At 38.7% G+C, this 18,173-nt stretch overlaps 1 protein-coding gene across 7 annotated transcripts in view; it reads left to right on the top strand.

Moving 5' to 3' along the window:
• SORBS2 (sorbin and SH3 domain containing 2) overlaps window positions 1-18,173 on the top strand; it is a 175,465-nt gene that overhangs the window by 135,318 nt on the left and 21,974 nt on the right. For 2 of the 7 annotated variants that reach the window (XM_087737721.1, XM_087737722.1), the window contains 4 exons: window positions 8,131-8,183; window positions 8,868-9,055; window positions 11,346-12,911; window positions 15,971-16,056. In XM_087737721.1, the coding sequence (XP_087593847.1) occupies window positions 8,131-8,183; window positions 8,868-9,055; window positions 11,346-12,911; window positions 15,971-16,056 (1,893 nt within the window). Of the gene's footprint in view, window positions 1-1,394; window positions 1,452-8,130; window positions 8,184-8,867; window positions 9,056-11,345; window positions 12,912-15,967; window positions 16,057-18,173 lie in introns of all 7 variants that reach the window. The other 5 variants (XM_087737724.1, XM_087737726.1, XM_087737720.1 and 2 more) reach the window with 4 other exon arrangements.

Genomic DNA, 18,173 nt, shown 5'->3' on the forward strand with positions numbered 1-18,173 from the left:
AAACGTCAGAGATACCTCAGTTTTTCACCTTGGTTGCCTAGGCACTTGCAATTCTTCTGCAAATATCACAGGCTTAATTGGATGTACGCACCAAAGGCTGTTTATATATTTTATACAAGGATAAAACAGTAACGTTGTCCTGGAAGCAAGACTGAGAACTAGGTTTCATGTCCTCCCTGCACAGTGCCTTAATGACTAGGTTTGAGATGCACCTGCTCCTGCTTTTGCACACACCCTCTCTGGCTCCGTGCAGCTCAAATCCTTTCCTGTACACTCTAACATCTTTAGGAGAAAGGATAACAAATGTCTTCATCCCAGAAGAATGTCTAACACGGTGGTTAGAGTACTTTCCAGACAGGTGGAAGATGCAAGTTCAAATCCCCTCAGAAAAAGGAGGGAAGTAAACCCCAGCATTCCCTCAGTCTAGTTAAGTATTCTTATAGCTCCCCAGGATCCTGGGCAGCTTGAGGAAAAAAAAACAAAAGCACCTGCCCACAGGCAGGAAATCCCCATAGACGTGGCATTTGAGCTGGAGAGTATCAGGATTTAAAACGTTCCCATTCTTATCTTTCCCTGTCAGCTAGCAATTCCCTGGAGCCCCCCTCAGTTGCTAATTCCTGACATGCTGGGCTACATGAGGAGCCTGAGCACTTGACACAGGGCCCTGGAGGGCACTCTGGGGACCAGGAACCTTAGTCCTTTTTTGTAGCTAGCCATAAGCCAAAATCAGAACTCCCAGCTACTTCAGTGAGAGCAGAAGAGAAAGCAAACCACAAACGTTCTTTTAAAACTAATTTTTTAATCGTAACATTTCAAAAAATTACCCATTGAATGCCACCTGAAAATAAAAAAAAAAGTTAAATATATCTGGATTTAATTTGTTGTCCAGTGGTCTATAATGTATCACATTTTCACTGATTACCTTTTATCTCCTTTTATCTAGCCATTCAAGCTGTCTTGTCATTCCTCCGTCTAGGTGGGCAGAAACAGTCCAGATACATTCTTCTGATGAACAATATGTCAACAATATTTTACTGATAATGATAACCTAAGAGTAGTGTCTCCTGTAAGACAAAGTATATTGAGATTTCCCCAGCAGAACATAACTGTGATGCTTTACATTCTTCTCTCTCATCAGTATTAAAACTGCTAGTATTGATTCAACCATTCCAGTTGTAAATTTTACCACCTAAAGTTACTAACATTTTATCAAGATGCTTATAATTTAAAAAATACTGTAACACATTCTTCCTTCTATTCAACCCGTATGTCTCACTGTATCTGACGTTGTCAACACTTAGTTTCTAACTGTGTCACCTTCTCCACATGTTTCATTCCTTGCTGCCATTGATTCTACTCCATTTCATCTCTACACTTCTGCTTTTATGATGCAGCCACCTAAAAAGCTTTTGGACTATGTTCAAGACAGTTCTTCTGGTGTTTCCAATGAGGTAAATGAATGATTCTTGTTCAGATGATTCTCTTGGGAAGAAGGGTTGGAGTGCTCGCCATTTGTGTCTTAAGTTTGTTAAAATTCAGTGGTTTCCTTCTGATAGCTGTGAGATGTTTCTAATTCACAATCATTGTATCTTTGTCTTCGTATCTTTCCAGATCACTAGTGCATTTGGATGTTGATCTTATTATCCTAGGAACTGTGAGTCCTTATCCCCAAAACTTCTCAGAGATTAACACTCAGAATTACACAACAGCCCATATGTCTCTAACTCTTTGACAAATTCCCACTTCTTCAGAGTTGGGCAAGTGCATTGCTTTCAGACACAATTAATAGACCAGGACAGTAGTAGGTTTTTATTAAAATATCTGACAGCAAATTCTGTATGTCAAGTGAAAGCCTTTGTGGCTAAGCTATCATTTCTCCAATTAAGTATTATGACCAAGGTTGCTAATCAGGAAATACAGCAATTAATAATCCTGTTGTGAATTTATAACTGCAGGATTGACAGTCGCTGTCATTGCTCCAAATAAAATGCATCAAGATCAGGTAGTGGGCTGTCATTGCCCTACTCTGAGTGGGAGAGATTCAGGCTTTCATTCCTTCTCCTCTCCCTCCCCATTTTTAGAGTGTTAGGGCAGAAGTCAGCGAATCCTGTAATGACAACATCACTTCATATGGTGACTTTACTTCATTTGTATTCATGATCCACTCTCATCTTCTGTAGCCTCTCCAAAAATCAAATGCAAATCGTGGCCTTAAATTGTTAATTGTTGGCAAGTTACTCTGGTTTGGTTTTAAGCTTTATAAATGTGGAAAAAACCATGGTTGTGAAATTTAGACCCAGTTCTCCAAGACAATAAGTTTCTAGGCCTACACTCATACTTGAGAGTATCGTATATATCAGAGAAGACAATTTAAAAGCCCTAGCATGATTATTTGAAATACTATCATGTTCAGTAGGTGTGGGTAAAACGGCTATTAAGTAATACTGGTTTTCTCTTTGTTTAATTTACAAAGACATTTATCTTTTATTTTGAGACGTTTTAAATCTTTGAATATGATAAATCATGTTCACAAACTACAGCAAATTAAGTATTTTCAGGGGGGGAATATTCCAAATAACTTGTTAAAGTATTAGAACCATCATGCAAACAAGCCTGTTTGGTTACAGCTTTTGCCTACTTTTCCTAACCATTTTCAGGTACCTTTAAAGCCTTGATGCATGAAAACAGCTGAAATATTGGCTTAATTGTAAATATTTATCTTTTTTTGAGTAGAACTGAATCAAAATATTCAACAAAGTCTGTATTTGGTAATTTGGGATGGTTCTCTCAAATATTTGTTTTTCTGAGGCAGCCTTTATCCATATAGAGCAGCGTTGAATATTCTGGAAGATGCCTAATTAGCTTTGGAGACGGGGGAGTGGGGGAGATGTGTTCTGTGGGGCCACCTGGAAGTGGCTTGGGGGTGATCCCATGGGTCAATAAATGCCCCAGAGCTGACAGGACAGCTGCAAACAGTGGTATCCACTCCTGGCAGTAAAAACCAGCCATATCCACTTTTTGCCTTCACCTTTCCCCTATGTGCCATGTCAGGGTGGCCCTAGCTGTGGGTAGAAGGTATAAACTCCACACAGCCTGTATATAACAACATATGTCTGTGGTAAAAATTAGTATTGTAGAATGTGCAACATACAGTATCTTTCATATAGAAAAAAATTCAAAGAAGGCATCAAAGAAAGGGCAAAAGGACAAGTTACATACAAGGTGATAAGAGTATCTTAAAGAACGGAACGCAAAAGCCGTATAGTAACCCAGCAGTCAATTTTGGCATGACACGCACTTCTTGCTGTCTTGGGCTGATCACTAACACACTATTTATGGCCTGGGGAACGCTGTGGATAAAGAAGTTCTCTATGGTTTGGTTTCATAGGTGTGATTTACCCATTGCCTTCCATAGGAGGCAGTGGGGATCTACACCACCTCCCTTGGGATTCACGTCATGGTCTGTATAGCCCTGGGGCCATTACAAGTGGTGGAAAGTAGTCACTGCCTCATGGCTGTTTGGCCAGTATCATGACAGATGGCCTCGGTCCAGTCGCTAAGGGAAGGGGTTGGCACCTGTGCAAGAAACTCCACAATGAAAATCAATCTGCAATATTTGTATCACCTCATGCAACAGTTCTAACAGAGATCACCTGTGAGCCAGAGAATCCTTCCTCTGTTCGTACCGGGCTGTGGCGGTGACTGGTCAACAAAGATGAGGTCGATAGTTGTGGCCAGGTTTGAAATAAGACTCTGACGTTTTCCAGAACAGGCTCAACGTGTGTCTTATGGGTAGTGTAGGGCAGCACACAGACCTGAGGCCTTTGCATCACTCTGTTGTGTAGAAATGTGAGGAGAACTGTGGTTACACTAGCTGTTGGCATGAGCAGCTCTGCTGCTGGCTTCTATGGTTTTATTGCAGACAGACCTCATAATATTAGATATTTATCTTAAAATCATTGAAGTTGGATAGTGATGGGAGAACTGTCATAAAGTAGTTTCCAGCTTTCAGAGGATTTAAAGAAAACCTTGAAAATATGAACTGTATGAACAGTAAAGACTCGGGAGTAAACGCCTTCTTCAGAATATATTTTAAAAAACAAACACCATGATGTTTTGTTTAGACAGAATAGGTTAACAGTAACAGAGTCATCATGAGCCCCATACACATTCCAAATATTGAGGAATAAAATAGGGATAATTTCCTAAGTGCTGACAGCAGGTTTATGGTCTGTCTGAGCATGTGATGATCATCAGCACACCTCCGTAATGGAACTGACTCCAAAACACAGGCTTCTATTTCATCTGCCTGTGGAGAGGAGGTTTGGTTCTTTACTCCTTTCCTAGAGTAGATGGTATGGTTTTGTTTCACAGTACCCCTTCTCTCTGATGTTCATGGGCTTTATGAGCTGGGTTCTTCACATTTGAATTCACAAATGAGTTTTTATTTTAAAGTGTCATACATAGTTTATTTATCACCTAGGAACAATGCAATGTCAGATAACTAAAAAAAAACCCAAACCTTGGAATCTGTGTTTTGCTAGGAAAATGAAACTTGTAAGAAAAAATTTCACATTTGTTTGCAGAAAAATAGATTGGCTTTAGCAAATTTAGCAAACAAAAATCAGATGCTGTGATAAAACTTGATTGTATTCCACAGTCTCGTGTACTCTCCTGTCATGGAAAAAAGCGTATGTGGAGCACGACTGCACAGAAAGCCACCTGGGAAAGAGATACATCATTGTATGAGTGAGGCAAACCTTCACTGATGGAAACACCTAGCGCTGGGAGAAGCTGGGCACATGATCAGTAATGTTGGTAGTCTTCTTCCAGCAGGCCATTGCTGCAGCAGACCTGCCCCGCTGAGAGCGCCATCCTCCTGACACCACTGATGCCCCCTTCCCTGTTCCTTGAGAATGTGGGCTACGCACCACTACCTCACCTCGGTAACAGCTTAATTCCCAGATTGCGTGAAGATCTCTCATACACAGGCTGCAAATTGCAGATCAGTGTTGCTTGAGGACATGTTAATTTACAAAGAGTGAACACAATAGTAATTCCTAGCAGGCGGACATATTGCCATTGATAACTTTTTTTAACTCCACTTTCTACTTCCTACTGTAGGGCACACGCTGTGGGTTGCATGCATGGCGTTCTCTACCGTAAATGAGATGCAGATCATGTCTCCTGTAATGTGTCTGGAGGTTGTATTGGATGAGCTGAAAATGACTGCATGACAAGTAGCCCTTTTTTGTAGCATAGCACTAAAGTCATTTTTGGAGCTTTTATTTCTAGCTCCCCTCTTTTGTCCGTAGCGTAAATCACTGGAGCAGAGTTGTATGTTGCCCGAACTTTAGCATCAGTTCCCACAACCTGAAAAGCCATGATACAGTGCAGCATTGGAAGGATGAGGATGAGAAAAAGAGGAAATCTATTCTTTTGGTTTCCCGTTTTATTATAAAACAAAATATTTGTCATACAGAACAACGTAGCATGTTACAATAGAACACATTTGTTGTTTGGAAGCTGTTTCAGAGATTTTGGGCTAATTGAGCTCTGACAGGAGCAATTTAACAGTTTCCATCGGGTAAGGATTTCAGCAGCAGCAGAGAAATTGCCTCAGCTTTGCCTCTAATGTGGTGACAGAATATTAAAAAAGAGACTTTAAAATCTTGCAAAGATGCATCACTTGGAGAACACATGAGTCTTAGCTAGAGGTATTACCTGAGTCTTGCATTGCTTCCGTTCTGAAGAGATGCAAAGACTAGCAATTTTAAACACACAAATTACTAAAACAATGAAGTGGCACGATCGTCATGGTTTCATGATTTAGTCCAGTAGCCTATTTCATTTCAACATAAATTGGAAAACAACAGAGAAGTAGTTATAACCAAAACCTTGGATTTCCTTTTTTCCTAGACATGTGCAATGAAATGCGCATGAGAGTGTGTGGGATGAAAACATGCCATGTTGAACTGTCCAAGATCACCAAGAAGCCTTGAAATAGGCCAGAAACTAAATTCCTTCAATTACAGGCCAGTTCCTATGCTTTCTCTTGGTGAAACATCAGGGTTGCCATACCCCTGTTTGCCAGTGTTACAACCCAATGTTGTTTTCAAAATTTGTTGCCTTCAAAATTTCTGTTGAAATCAAGAGGAACAAGATCTGTGCATAAACACTACAAACAGGATACAGCTCATATTCGTAATGCTTAATCTAATAGAAATCCATGTTAGAGCTAGTTCTGCCACAGTGTTTTACAAGTTAAGCCAAGGATGACTTGAGGGAAGTATCGGGAACCTCGTTCTGCCATTTCTGCTGCTCCGGTTTATGTTACTGTTTTTTGCAGTGAGCTTATTCTTTATAGATCACTTATCCCCGGTTTGCAATCTCACTTGAGGAGGGGTTCTACCTTTGTGCTTATAGAGCAAGTGATTCTGATCCAAACTGGAGCCTATGAACGTAACAGTATTTAACAGAATAATAGTAGTAATAAGTAGTAACACAGAAGAAATACTTGAATACTTGTCCACAAAGCAAAGGAATTTCTGTTTAGAAAAAAATAAACATTTTGAAACCCTATGCAGAGATCATCTTAAATAAGTTATAGAGGACTTATTTCTCTGGAAAGGAATTTTAAAGTCTTTGGATTATTAACATCTTTTAACTGTTTACATCTCAGCCACCGTTCTTACCAAAAGCCTGGAAGTTTTTTTACCTGATTTTTAATGTGATTTAAATTAAACTACAGTTAAAATTTACTGAGAAAGTCAGAATGATCTTAGCTCAAGTTTTAGATAACATTTGATCCCTGTTGTATCATGGTTGTGTGGTTCTCCCTGCCTCACAGTATAATAAATTTCAGTATAATCCAGAAATCAAAACTTCAGTTAGTGTCCTGATGGGATCACTTGGTATGTGATGCAGGTCTTAAATAGCGAAGCCTACTGACAAACGAGCTCTAACTGAACAATCGTGTTGTCTTTACAGTGCCTCACCTATAACAGCAGTTTCAACAGGTACTCTAGAATGTCATTTAAAGTATGCAGTCTCATGAAATCTGTTCCTAAATATTCTTAGACTACAGATGCCTTCTAGAAGTATATATGTCAGTTTACAAATCTGGGTGAAGTCCTATTAATGAACTTGCAATTCCAGTCACTGGGAAAAAAGAATACCTAACCAAAAAAGCACTTACACATGTAAAGATTTTTCCATGCAGAGAAGAAGTCTAGAAGGCTTCTACAGAGAGAAGAATAGTTCCTGCAGCTTATGAAGCTGTAGGATCGTTTTATTTCCAGTCCATCAGGTTAGCTCTGAAATGACACGCCAGGAACTTAAAACAAGTTTAACTTTTGAACCGCACTGCTTTGTACCCGTGAAGAAACACCCCAGGGACCATGCAGCTCATTCTAGATTCATACCTCGTTACCAGAATTGTGGTATTACCTGACTGCAGGCTTGAAATGTATGAAATGATTGATTTATAATGAGTGGTCATTTAAGGTTGACTTTGTATTAATAATAAAATCATGGAGAAGTACTCCATTCCATCTCCTACAGTTTGTGCAGTTAGCTACTACTGTAACTCTGTAAGCGATGACTACCGTTCTGTGATCAGAACTGTTCTCACCAGGAATATAAGGTGGTCAACAACTGGCCACAAACATCCTGGGATTTACAAAGGTTTCTGGCTATAATTGACTGTGGGATTTGGGGGAGTAATTGGGGGGCAGGAGAAGCTCTGCAGACCTCGCTTGTGCATGAAGGAATTATTTTCAGATTTTGATGTTTTTATAGGAGAAGTTCGTTTCAGCTGTTCTGTATCTATTTTTGGAAAGGGTATAGAGAAACATGACTTTGGATCGTTATTTAGTAGTGCTTTAAAAGAAAAAAACATTACTGAAGTAGAATATGAAATGAAATGTAGTGATGCTTTTTAAAAACTGCATAACTATTCATATGAAATATTGCCGTATCTATGTTGGAGTGCCCAGGATGTTAATCATCATAATCTGTTTTTATAGGATTTGTCACAGAGTAACAATCATAATCAAACATGATAAACAGAAATTGTCACCCTTTTTTCAACTACAGACATATAACAGATTCATATATTTGTTTTCACAGACTTCCTTATATCATCACTATTCAACAGACAGAGGCCTGGACAGGCCCTCTAGGTAAGAAATACAATATATGATTTGAGTAGATGCAGATTATACAGCCTGAGGATTTTCTTTGTGACCTGAAGCCAGCAGATGTTATGAAGAGACAGATTTTAGCATTCACCTTGTGAGCTACTGACGAAATAGAGATGCATGGAGAAGATGTTCATATTTTGATATTGAAGTGTAAATCATACTTTTGTTTTACAAGGACTTACTGTTTACATTCAAAATAAGCCATGCTGTATTCTGGGTCTTCTCACTAACACCCCTGAGCTTCTGTCTCATCTGCAGCGATCTAGCATTTAACCTTACTGCCTGCAGCACTTTGGGTGCTGTTTCCCTAAGCATGCTACCTCACCTGTTCTCTGTCTCTGTCGTTTTCCTATCTTTGTGCTGAATTTCTAGTACCAAAAAATAATCTAAAAACCTTGATGCGTTTCTTTCAAAGCCTTCACTAGGGAAATAACATAGCAATTTTGTATAAAACTTTAAATCAATAGGGTGGAGAAGAAATTCAGCTTTTCTCTGTGAAATATGCTGTAAGATGTCTGAGACCAGTGCTTCCCCCTTTACGTGTTTTTGTTGTATTTGTTCTGGCATTGTTTAATCTATAAACCAATAACATGAGCTTACTTTTTAAATTCCTGAATTCTGATCTCAGAATTAGACTGCTGCTAATACTGCTTATTTCTGTAGTTCTGCAAGTACTGCGAGTGACTACAGAAAAAGGAGGAAGTCAGAACCTGCTGTTAGTCATCAGAGGGCGCACAGCGATCAGAACGCAAACAGGCCTAGCCCGGGCCGTACGGATATGCAAGGCCCATATACCACCCTTAGAAAGCCTTTAACTAGCTCGTCTCCTTCTTCTCCATCAAGAGCAAAAGGTAAGAGGAGAGCATATTTGTTAGCAGAAAACCACTGATGATATGTTGTACAATACATTGGTAGTAAATGCAAATTTCTACTGTTGCTCAGTGCACTTTACTGGGAGATTTACCGTATGAAGCAACAGCTTTGGGCCTTTCATGAAAGGCTAACTTCTTTGTTCTTACGTGTGTAATTTTAAGCTGAAAAGCTGGATTCATAACAAGGATTTTCCAGTGTCAACTGCTTATTCTAACAACAGAAGATTGACTAAATGAAGACTATGATTTGTACCACAATATATAAACCCATACATTTTATTAACTCCGCTACTCTCTTCTTAGATTATTGTGATTTTAAAACTGTTTTCAGTATATACAGAAAGTAAATCAAGACAAATAGCGTATCAGATTAAAGATGTGTTTCCACAACAGTAGACCTTTCAAATCGATAGCTGATGTTAGGCATTGTCAGTTATCAGGACCTAATTTAATCAACCAAACATCCATAGTCTGATTTTTGATTTTGTAAAACCTTGAAGTATTTAGTACAGCAATATACAATGTACAGTAGGTACAATCTAGTTAGCTTCTTTTTCCAAGTAACTCGCCATTCCATTACTGGTCTCCATGCCCCTCCAGAAAAGAGAAGAATTGAATCAGTTGTTGGTTTGGGTTTGGGGTTTAGGGTGGGATTTTTTTAGCGAGACAAAAGGTTTCCAGTAAAACACGCAGTGGAAGTAATATACGGAGTAATATCGTATACAATATGTCGTCTTCTGTTTCAAATTATTGTTATTCATTTAACTGCTGTATTTGTAGCTATACTTTCTAATCAGCCTATAGCTGTATTAGGGACTGCATAAACCTTTGTAAAAGTCAATTCCCACTGAAAAGAACGTAATTCCCAGGCTGCAACAGAATGCGTCAGACAAAGAGAAGCCGTGAGGAATATTAAGAGTGAAGCGATGGAAAAGCAAATGTATTTTAAACCCAGTGTTATAGCAGTAATTTAAAAAGTGGGCAAACTCAGCCATTTGGTGTACCAGGCCAGGCTGTGAGAAGTTGGGAACCAATTCCATTTACCTGCGTTTGCCTTTGACTACAGCACTGACAGCGGGCACTTACCATGACTTAAAACACTTCCTGTATTTGAAAATCCTTCCCTTGAGAACATCTACCACAGCTAATTAACTTTTGGGAGGTGACCTAGCTGTGTCTCTCCGTTCTCTCCCAGCATTATGAAACCTACTAGAATGTTACTTTTTCTTGGAATTAATCATTTTGTTAAAGCAGCAGCACATTATAAGCTGTTTGATCAGCATGGATTTTGAACTCAAGTGTTTCAGTTTCTGATTCAGATTCAGGTTGTTCTTCTAGAAAGCCGATTGAGCTGTTTGAAGCATGTGTCCTGAGCTGAATGTTGCCAATTGAGACCATTTTTGAAAGTTCAGTGCAAGTACGAGACACCACAGTTCCAAATTTGTCTCATAGTGACACTTCTTTAGATCCAGCATGTGCACAAAAACATGTCTTAAAACTTGCTTTTGAAAACTCAGGCTTTGTTATGGAAGTCAAGCTAAGGGTTATTGTTTCTTCTATGTGCTGGTTAGGCTCAGTGAACTGATACATCTTCCTTTACACCCATACAGCAGCTCCTCAGCTGCCACCTTCTGCCCGCTAAGCTGTAGAAAACACTGCTCCCTTCAGTGCTATCGCACAGGGAAAGAGCAGGCCACCCATGCTGCCTATGAACGACTGGGAGAAATTTCCCATTTGATCTTGTAGAAAGATTTATCTTTATCTTAATTATCTTAGAATATGCAGTTGCTGTGAACTCTGTGAGCATTATCCAGCTCAAAAATTCTGAACAGTTCCTTTCAGCATGCACAGGTGGAAAAGTCAATATTTGACTGAGGGCTAGATTTGTTGTTTGGCTTCATCTTTATATCCTTTGCAGCTTTTATTGTCTGTTGAGTTGCTTTAAAATCAATATTAATGCTTGTTTTCTTGCATTGCTTTGGCCAGGGCGGGGGGGTTGTGGAGGGGGTAACATCTCCGTAATTCCTAAGGAATTCTTTTTGATGTTCAAATGATCATGAGTACATTTTTATGGCTGGAAAGCAACTTAATTATTAGCTCTGCTGCCCCAGGCTGTAGCAACCCATGTACTGACCTAAGTTGATAGATGCATTAATTGCTGTCTCTTTCCTAGTCTTTCTAATACTTACTAATGTTAATTCCAACTTTCTGAATCTTTTAATTTCTGGCAATGTCTCTTTTTTACCATGCTGCTCTGTGGATTATAAAGGTGGGGATATTAGCAAAGTATATCCATCCCTTTTAAGTTATTCAGTGCACAACCACAACACCTCAAATGAATTAGATTACTGTAGCACTTACAGACAACATTTAGCTGTTCCAAACGATTCAAGAAGGGCGATCAGCTACAAGAATGGCTGGCAAATGACTCGTCAAAATGCAGAAGTCTGGAGCAGCACAGAAGAAACTGCTTCTCCAAAGAGAAAATCTCGTAGCTGTGATGATCTGTTAACAGACGACCGCGATAGCTTTCCCGATGCACAGGCCAAGTCTGAAAGCATGGGCTCTCTGCTATGTGAGGAGGACTCCAAAGAAGTTTGCTCAATGAACTGGGCTTCCCCATATGTTCCCGAGGGCCGTGGCAGTAGTAGGTCAAGAGTTCGTCACAGATCTGCACACGATGCCCCGGGTTTCCTAAAAATGTACAAAAAGATGCACCGCATCAATCGCAAGGACCTGATGAATTCTGAGGTTATTTGTTCTGTGAAGTCCAGAATACTGCAGTATGAAAAAGAACAGCACAAAGGTATTCTTCAGGGCTGGAGAGAGTCTTCTACTGAAGAGGTGCCCAGAGACATGGTGCCAACCAGAATATCTGAATTTGAAAAATTAATTCAGAAGTCAAAATCAATGCCGAACCTAGGTGATGAAATGTTGTCAACCGTTACACTGGAGCCTCCTAAAAATGGCTTATGTCCAAAGAGGCGATTTTCTATCGAATCCTTGCTGGAAGAGGAAAATCAAGGCAGACATCCCTCTCAGGTACAACGGAGCTACAAGTCTAAAACCCTGGTGCCAATTCATATTGAAGTGACCAGTGATGAGCCACAACGATCGCATTTGGATTTTTCAGACAGTGATCAAGATGGAGTGGTTTCTGACCTCAGTGACTTTATCCAGATAGAGGGTTCATCCTTTTGTAGCGAAAGTGACTTTGACCACTTTTCCTTCACATCATCTGAAAGCTTTTATGGATCAGGCCATCACCACCATCACCACCACCACCACCACCACCGACATCTCATTAGCTCCTGCAAAGGCCGATGCCCGGCATCCTACACCCGCTTCACCACCATGCTAAAACACGAAAGGGCTAAACAAGAAACCACTGAGGATCCAAGGAGACAGGAGGCAGAATCTGGCCTCTCTAAGATAGCATTCCTAGTCAGTCCAGTGCCTTTCCGGAGGAAAAAAAGTGCAGCTCCTAAAAAACAAACTGAAAAGAAAAAATGCAAGTCATCTGTATTTGAAGCACTAGATTCTGCACTTAAAGACATCTGTGACCAAATTAAAGCTGAAAAAAGAAGGGGAAGCTTGCCTGACAACAGTATATTACACAGACTTATTACTGAGCTGCTCCCAGATATTCCAGAAAGGAATTCATCTCTTAAAGCTCTGAAAAAGAGTCCCATGCACCAGCCTTTTCATCCACTGCCTCAAGATGGTGCTATCCATTGCCCACTGTACCAGAACGATTGTGGAAGATTACCTCATAGTGCCTCTTTTCCAGACATGGACGCAACTAACAACAATGATAGTGCACTGTGTTTCCAAGGTGGATTAACTTTCTTCCTCTGTCCTTGTGCTTTACTTATCCAACCTTACTCCCTGTATTTCCCACCCCTTCTCATTCCATTTTTATTTGTGTCGTCTGCAAGAAGCTTTCATCCCACAAACTTTACTTAATGAGGGATGTCATATTTACATAGGTGATGAGGAGATAAATTTGCTGTCTATTCACAAAATACAGTAATGTGGACAACAGGAGTATCGGTGTATTTCAACTAATAGATTATTAGTGGTATAAATTACAATGGTGTTATTAAATTAAGCAATGTGGGTTTTTTCCCCAAGGAAAAGACCTTACAGAAAGTGAATCCATGCATCATAAGATGGTGGTCAAACATAAAACAATATGCAGATAGCCCTTCCTTTATTATTTAAAAAAAAAACCCTCCATCTAAAACATGTTGTACTGTATAGTTTTGTTACAGGTAACTGATAAAAATGCTGTTAATTCTGCCAGTATCATAGAAAGTTGATTCTGTTTTCTTATGAAAATACATTAATTCTGCTGCTTTATATTACTTTTTGTGAATAGACCCTAGGGTCATTTTAGGGAGTTTCCATTTCCAGTGTTCAAATAATACAACTTCCAATTTCTGTGGCAGCAAAACTAGTTCTTCTCATAGAATTTTAATATATCTGTGAAATTTTGAGAAATATCCTCTTAGAAGGGAAATTCTCAATAATCAAAACTCGAATGAAACAGTCAGGGTGAGTATAACTTTTTAAAAAGTCTGCCTTGACAATAATCTGTCTTTAAAGATACTACTTTGAGTTGTTCATTGCTCTGCTTCTCTTTTTTCTCAAAAAAAATTGCTTGAGCTTAAAATGTTTTTAAAGTTTCAACTTTGCAATATTAAAAGAAGCACACTAGATTCTTAGCAGGAGCGCACAAAGGTGTATCCCAGATGATTTAGATTAATGTCTTTCGCAAGTCTGTCATTTATTTCTCTTTTTAAATGGTAACGTTTCTGTGTTAAAGAATTCTGCTTCTAGACGTACAGTCTTCTGTGACAGAGCATCTTTGAGAATTTAATGATGTTACAAAGCTATTCTTGAAATCACAAATAAATGTAAGAGAGAATGTCTTTAATATATCAATCATTCAATATTTGATCAGACCCATCTTATGTATCTTTAATCTCACATCTTTTTCTGTAACTTTTGCAAGTACCACACTAGTAAGTATGTATTTCAAGAGAAATCAAAATTGAAGCTGTTACCATCTCCTCTTAAGCAGTTAAAACAGACATACTGAGAACAGAGGATGTGGTAAAAAACAGCTATAAAATGCAGTTCAGAATTGAATTAGTCATACTTGAGGCCTAATGATGATTAACCCTGGCAGGCAGTACTACACGATGAGACTGAAGTTATGGAAAATTGCACTGGTCACATATCACAGTTGCTAAATGAGAATTTTCCAGTCCTTGAAAATAAGGAAATCCACAGTGCAGAGTAAACATGTATTCCTAATAGCTTCTGCAGCTATGAAGGAGCCTGACATTAATATCCCTGAAGTAGCGCGGAGAATGAGTACAGCAGAATATTCCATTGACTTCCATCAGCACCAGTCATGGCTGAGCTCTACTTCTAATGAAGTTTCATGTTTTGTTGGATGTGTGTGTCTCTGGCAGCCACCATCCACACGGAGACCCCAAGGTCATGGCAAAAACCACTGAAAACTACAATATTGACTGCGTAAGGAGCTATATTAGAAATAAAGGAATTGTTCTTCCTAAAGCTGCTGCATTTTCTCTCCTTCCCTCCCATGTCCTTCTCTTTCTGCTAGAGTTTAAAGAGAAAGTTAATAGATGGGTTTGGAAGCATTATATCTTTAGGTTTTTGCAGTGAGCATAGATCCTCATTCACAGACATATGCCATATCAAGAAAGCTGTCCAGAACTGGGACTGTGATATACTTGTTGGTGATGACATTCTTGCAACCAATGACATGAATAATACAATTATCTCATTTTTTGCCTCCACTGTATTTATCAATAGCCTCAAGTTTTTGTGGCTTAGCCAACAGGCTGCTGGAGACCATTTACATCTTCCTTCTGTAAGACTCCAACATAATGGATGAGATGCTTTCAATTCTTTTCTTTCCATTTGTACTTCTTTAGAAATGTATGGGCTTGGTAAGAACAGATGGTGTGAAGGAAATCAAAGGAAGACAAACATCAGTCATATGTCTCCACTAGCAGGTATCACTGTGGCTGTAGGAGACTAAAATAGTAAATCTCAGAAGTCAAGAGGCAATTCATTTCATCCTCTGGTATGAAATAATTCCGGCATATTTTCATTTCACATTGGCAACTTGCAGAGCTATAAAGAGTGTAAGATTTTGATTTTATTTTTACTAAAACATGAAAAGATGTATTCACCATCCTATAACATACCATCCTGTAATAAACATTGGTAAACTGTGCTCTAGAGAAAATCTGCCACATAGATTGGTGAGTAATGATTTGTACTCCATCTCTTAAAATAGAGTTGTTTTTATGAAATAACATCCTTTTAAATTCCCTCGTGCTGCTTAACAAGTGCCCCGGTAAAGTAGAAATGCATCTTACATCACTTAGGAGGAAACATTTTTTCTTCGCTATTTTCTCATTGAAGCATGCTTTAATCATGTATTGTGCATGTAGTTATTTGTTGATATTGCTGGCATTCCGAAACAGTTTCTTGCAACGTGATGAAGTCCCAGTACCGCTGTCCTGTCTTCCATTTGGTCCAGTAGGGGTGCATCCCTTCGTACAATAAGGCGTAATTTTGCTCTCTCGATCTCTGTAATATATTCTTCTGCTGGGGATCAGAGGCAGCCTTTACTTTTCCTTGAGAGTCAGTGTCTTTTTTTTTTTTTTTTTTTTTTTTTTACTTTAAAGGTGCACTTTAGCCATCATATCATGTGCTTTTCTTTCTATTAAAGGTAAAATAATACATTTCAATATCTCTTCACCCCCCAAAATGAAACCAAGCAGCATCACAGATGTGAATGGTTTTGTTTAATTTACCATAGTTTCACATAATTTCTGTTTTCAGTAGACCAGGAGTCTCCTGGAAGCTATTCTGCTTTTACTGATGTGGGACGATGTACTCCAAGGGAGAGAAGAGGAACTACAGACAAAGAGGTAGCGAAACAACAATAAATAATGCAGCAATATCCATATGGAAAATTGGTAACATATCTGAGACAAGACTTGTGTTGGTTTTAAGACACTGTAATGATACAGTCCAAAGGAACAGTTACTTATCAGATCATCAGATGGGACAGCATCCTTCTTTTTCATTAAGGAGACAGGTACTTCAAGAAGTTAAAAGAATATCAAGCTTTGTAAGATAAGCTGTATCTTCTATTTATGTTTAAATAGATATGGACATAAGTTTACTAGTCATTGATAGGCTCTGTCAAAGCTGACTGGAGTGGGTGTTTGAGACAGACAAGAACAGCAGATGGGACGGGGGAAAGGCTCTTTTGAGAACGAGTGTCACACAAAGAGACTGCCTCAGTAGTTTCAAAACTGATACAAAGAACATCTGTATTTCACCATTATTTTTGTTTAGAAAAAGTTAGTGTGTTAGACAAAACCACTTATCCTAAGAGTGATCTCTAATTTCTGTAACAGTTGGTGATTGTAATTATAAACTATTATAATGCTTTGGAAGAGCAAAACAGAAGCAGGTATACAACCTTTAAAGTAACTCAAAGTATCACTGAAAAAATGGAGTATACAATTCAGTATCTTAATATTTCTAGATCTAGAACTATAAATGCTCTCCAAACAGGCTTCAGGGATTTTATTCAATCATAAAGTAAGTAAATTTATATTAACCAACATCTACAGACCATAGATTGTTAACATTTTCCATTGATTTTTATTAAAATATTGCACAAAATAATGGCAGCATAAGAGAGTACTGTATTTTAATTGCTAATATTTAAGTTTTTGCTCTGGGCCATCTACCTTGTTAAATGGTGGTACAGGTTAGAACCGGTTACAGGATCTGGATTCAGATCCACTTACGCCCCACTAACATAGTTATATTGCTGCAATTCGATTCAGAGTCTGATTTCAAAAAAAGACTGCTCATTACAAAATAAAGGTTAAAGAAGTTTCAGGAGCCATATTGTGTGTTCCTTTTAAAGAGTTTTGTGACACTGCAAGTCATCTTTCAATTTGAAAATATGTAAAATACTTATAGTACAAGCCACTCTTAAAATCACTGTAATTTAAAAAGATGAAAGAAGAAAGGCTTCTCTATTTCCAGTATGTTTTGTACGCTTCAAAGTATTTTGTATTTAATCAGCTCCACTGTTCTTTTAATATTATCCCCCTTCTTCCATTATTTGCTTTAGTAGTTATAGCACCAGCTGTACCAAAATCAGGAAAGAGTGAAAAGGGCTTAGCTGCAGTTGATGATATGAATATCTCCTCCCGTCTAAAGGACTATTTTTAACAACAGCAGGGAACAGAAAAATGCTTTTAAATTTAGGCGATCTTATTTGAAGGAGACCTGTAAGGGAAAATTGTATTAGTATTACAAAATACAAGTTGACAGGATCCCTGTAATAACTTTGGGGACTTTTTTATCATAGCAAAGACAATGCTCTAGGTATGCTACATTTGCTAGCCTTTAGATGACAAGAAGGGAGGGAGCTCCGTCGAGAACATCTGGCCTGGAAGAAAGGTAAAATGCAAAACTTATGAGTGTCCCTTTTTATTCCTCTTATAAAAAGATGTGCACCCTTACATCATTACAAATAGTATCTCTCAGAAATAGCGTAATTAGCTCATTCTAGTCACTAGTATATCCTAGAGAGATTTTTTAAAATGTAGCAATCTCATCTGCGCAAGTACTTGCAGAGGAAGACTAAATCACTTCACCAAATACCCTCACGTAACACTGCTGATTGCCTCCTGCACCTTCCCCTGACGCACCTAGTGCTGGTTATCCATCCGAGGCAGACACTAGGTGAGTGAGGCTCTTGCGTTAGATCACAGTTCATGTTTTCAGCACAGCTTTGAAAACAGTGAAAGTGTGTCAGCCACACAGGTGAGGAGAGGTGGAGTTGTTTTACAGTTTTATTTTTGAAACAATATTGAGCTTGCAGATACTTGGTGATAGAACTTGATAAATATATGAAACGAATAATATGATGTGATGTGATTGCCTATGATAGCAAGAGCGCTGCACAGATGACTCAGGAGATCACTTCCAGTCCTGTGTTTCTCAGACTTTCTTAAAA

The sequence above is a fragment of the Nipponia nippon genome, unplaced genomic scaffold, assembly GCF_047370975.1.
Source record: "Nipponia nippon isolate SJK-2023a ecotype South Korea unplaced genomic scaffold, ASM4737097v1 scaffold_6, whole genome shotgun sequence".
Classification (NCBI taxonomy): Eukaryota; Metazoa; Chordata; class Aves; order Pelecaniformes; family Threskiornithidae; genus Nipponia; species Nipponia nippon.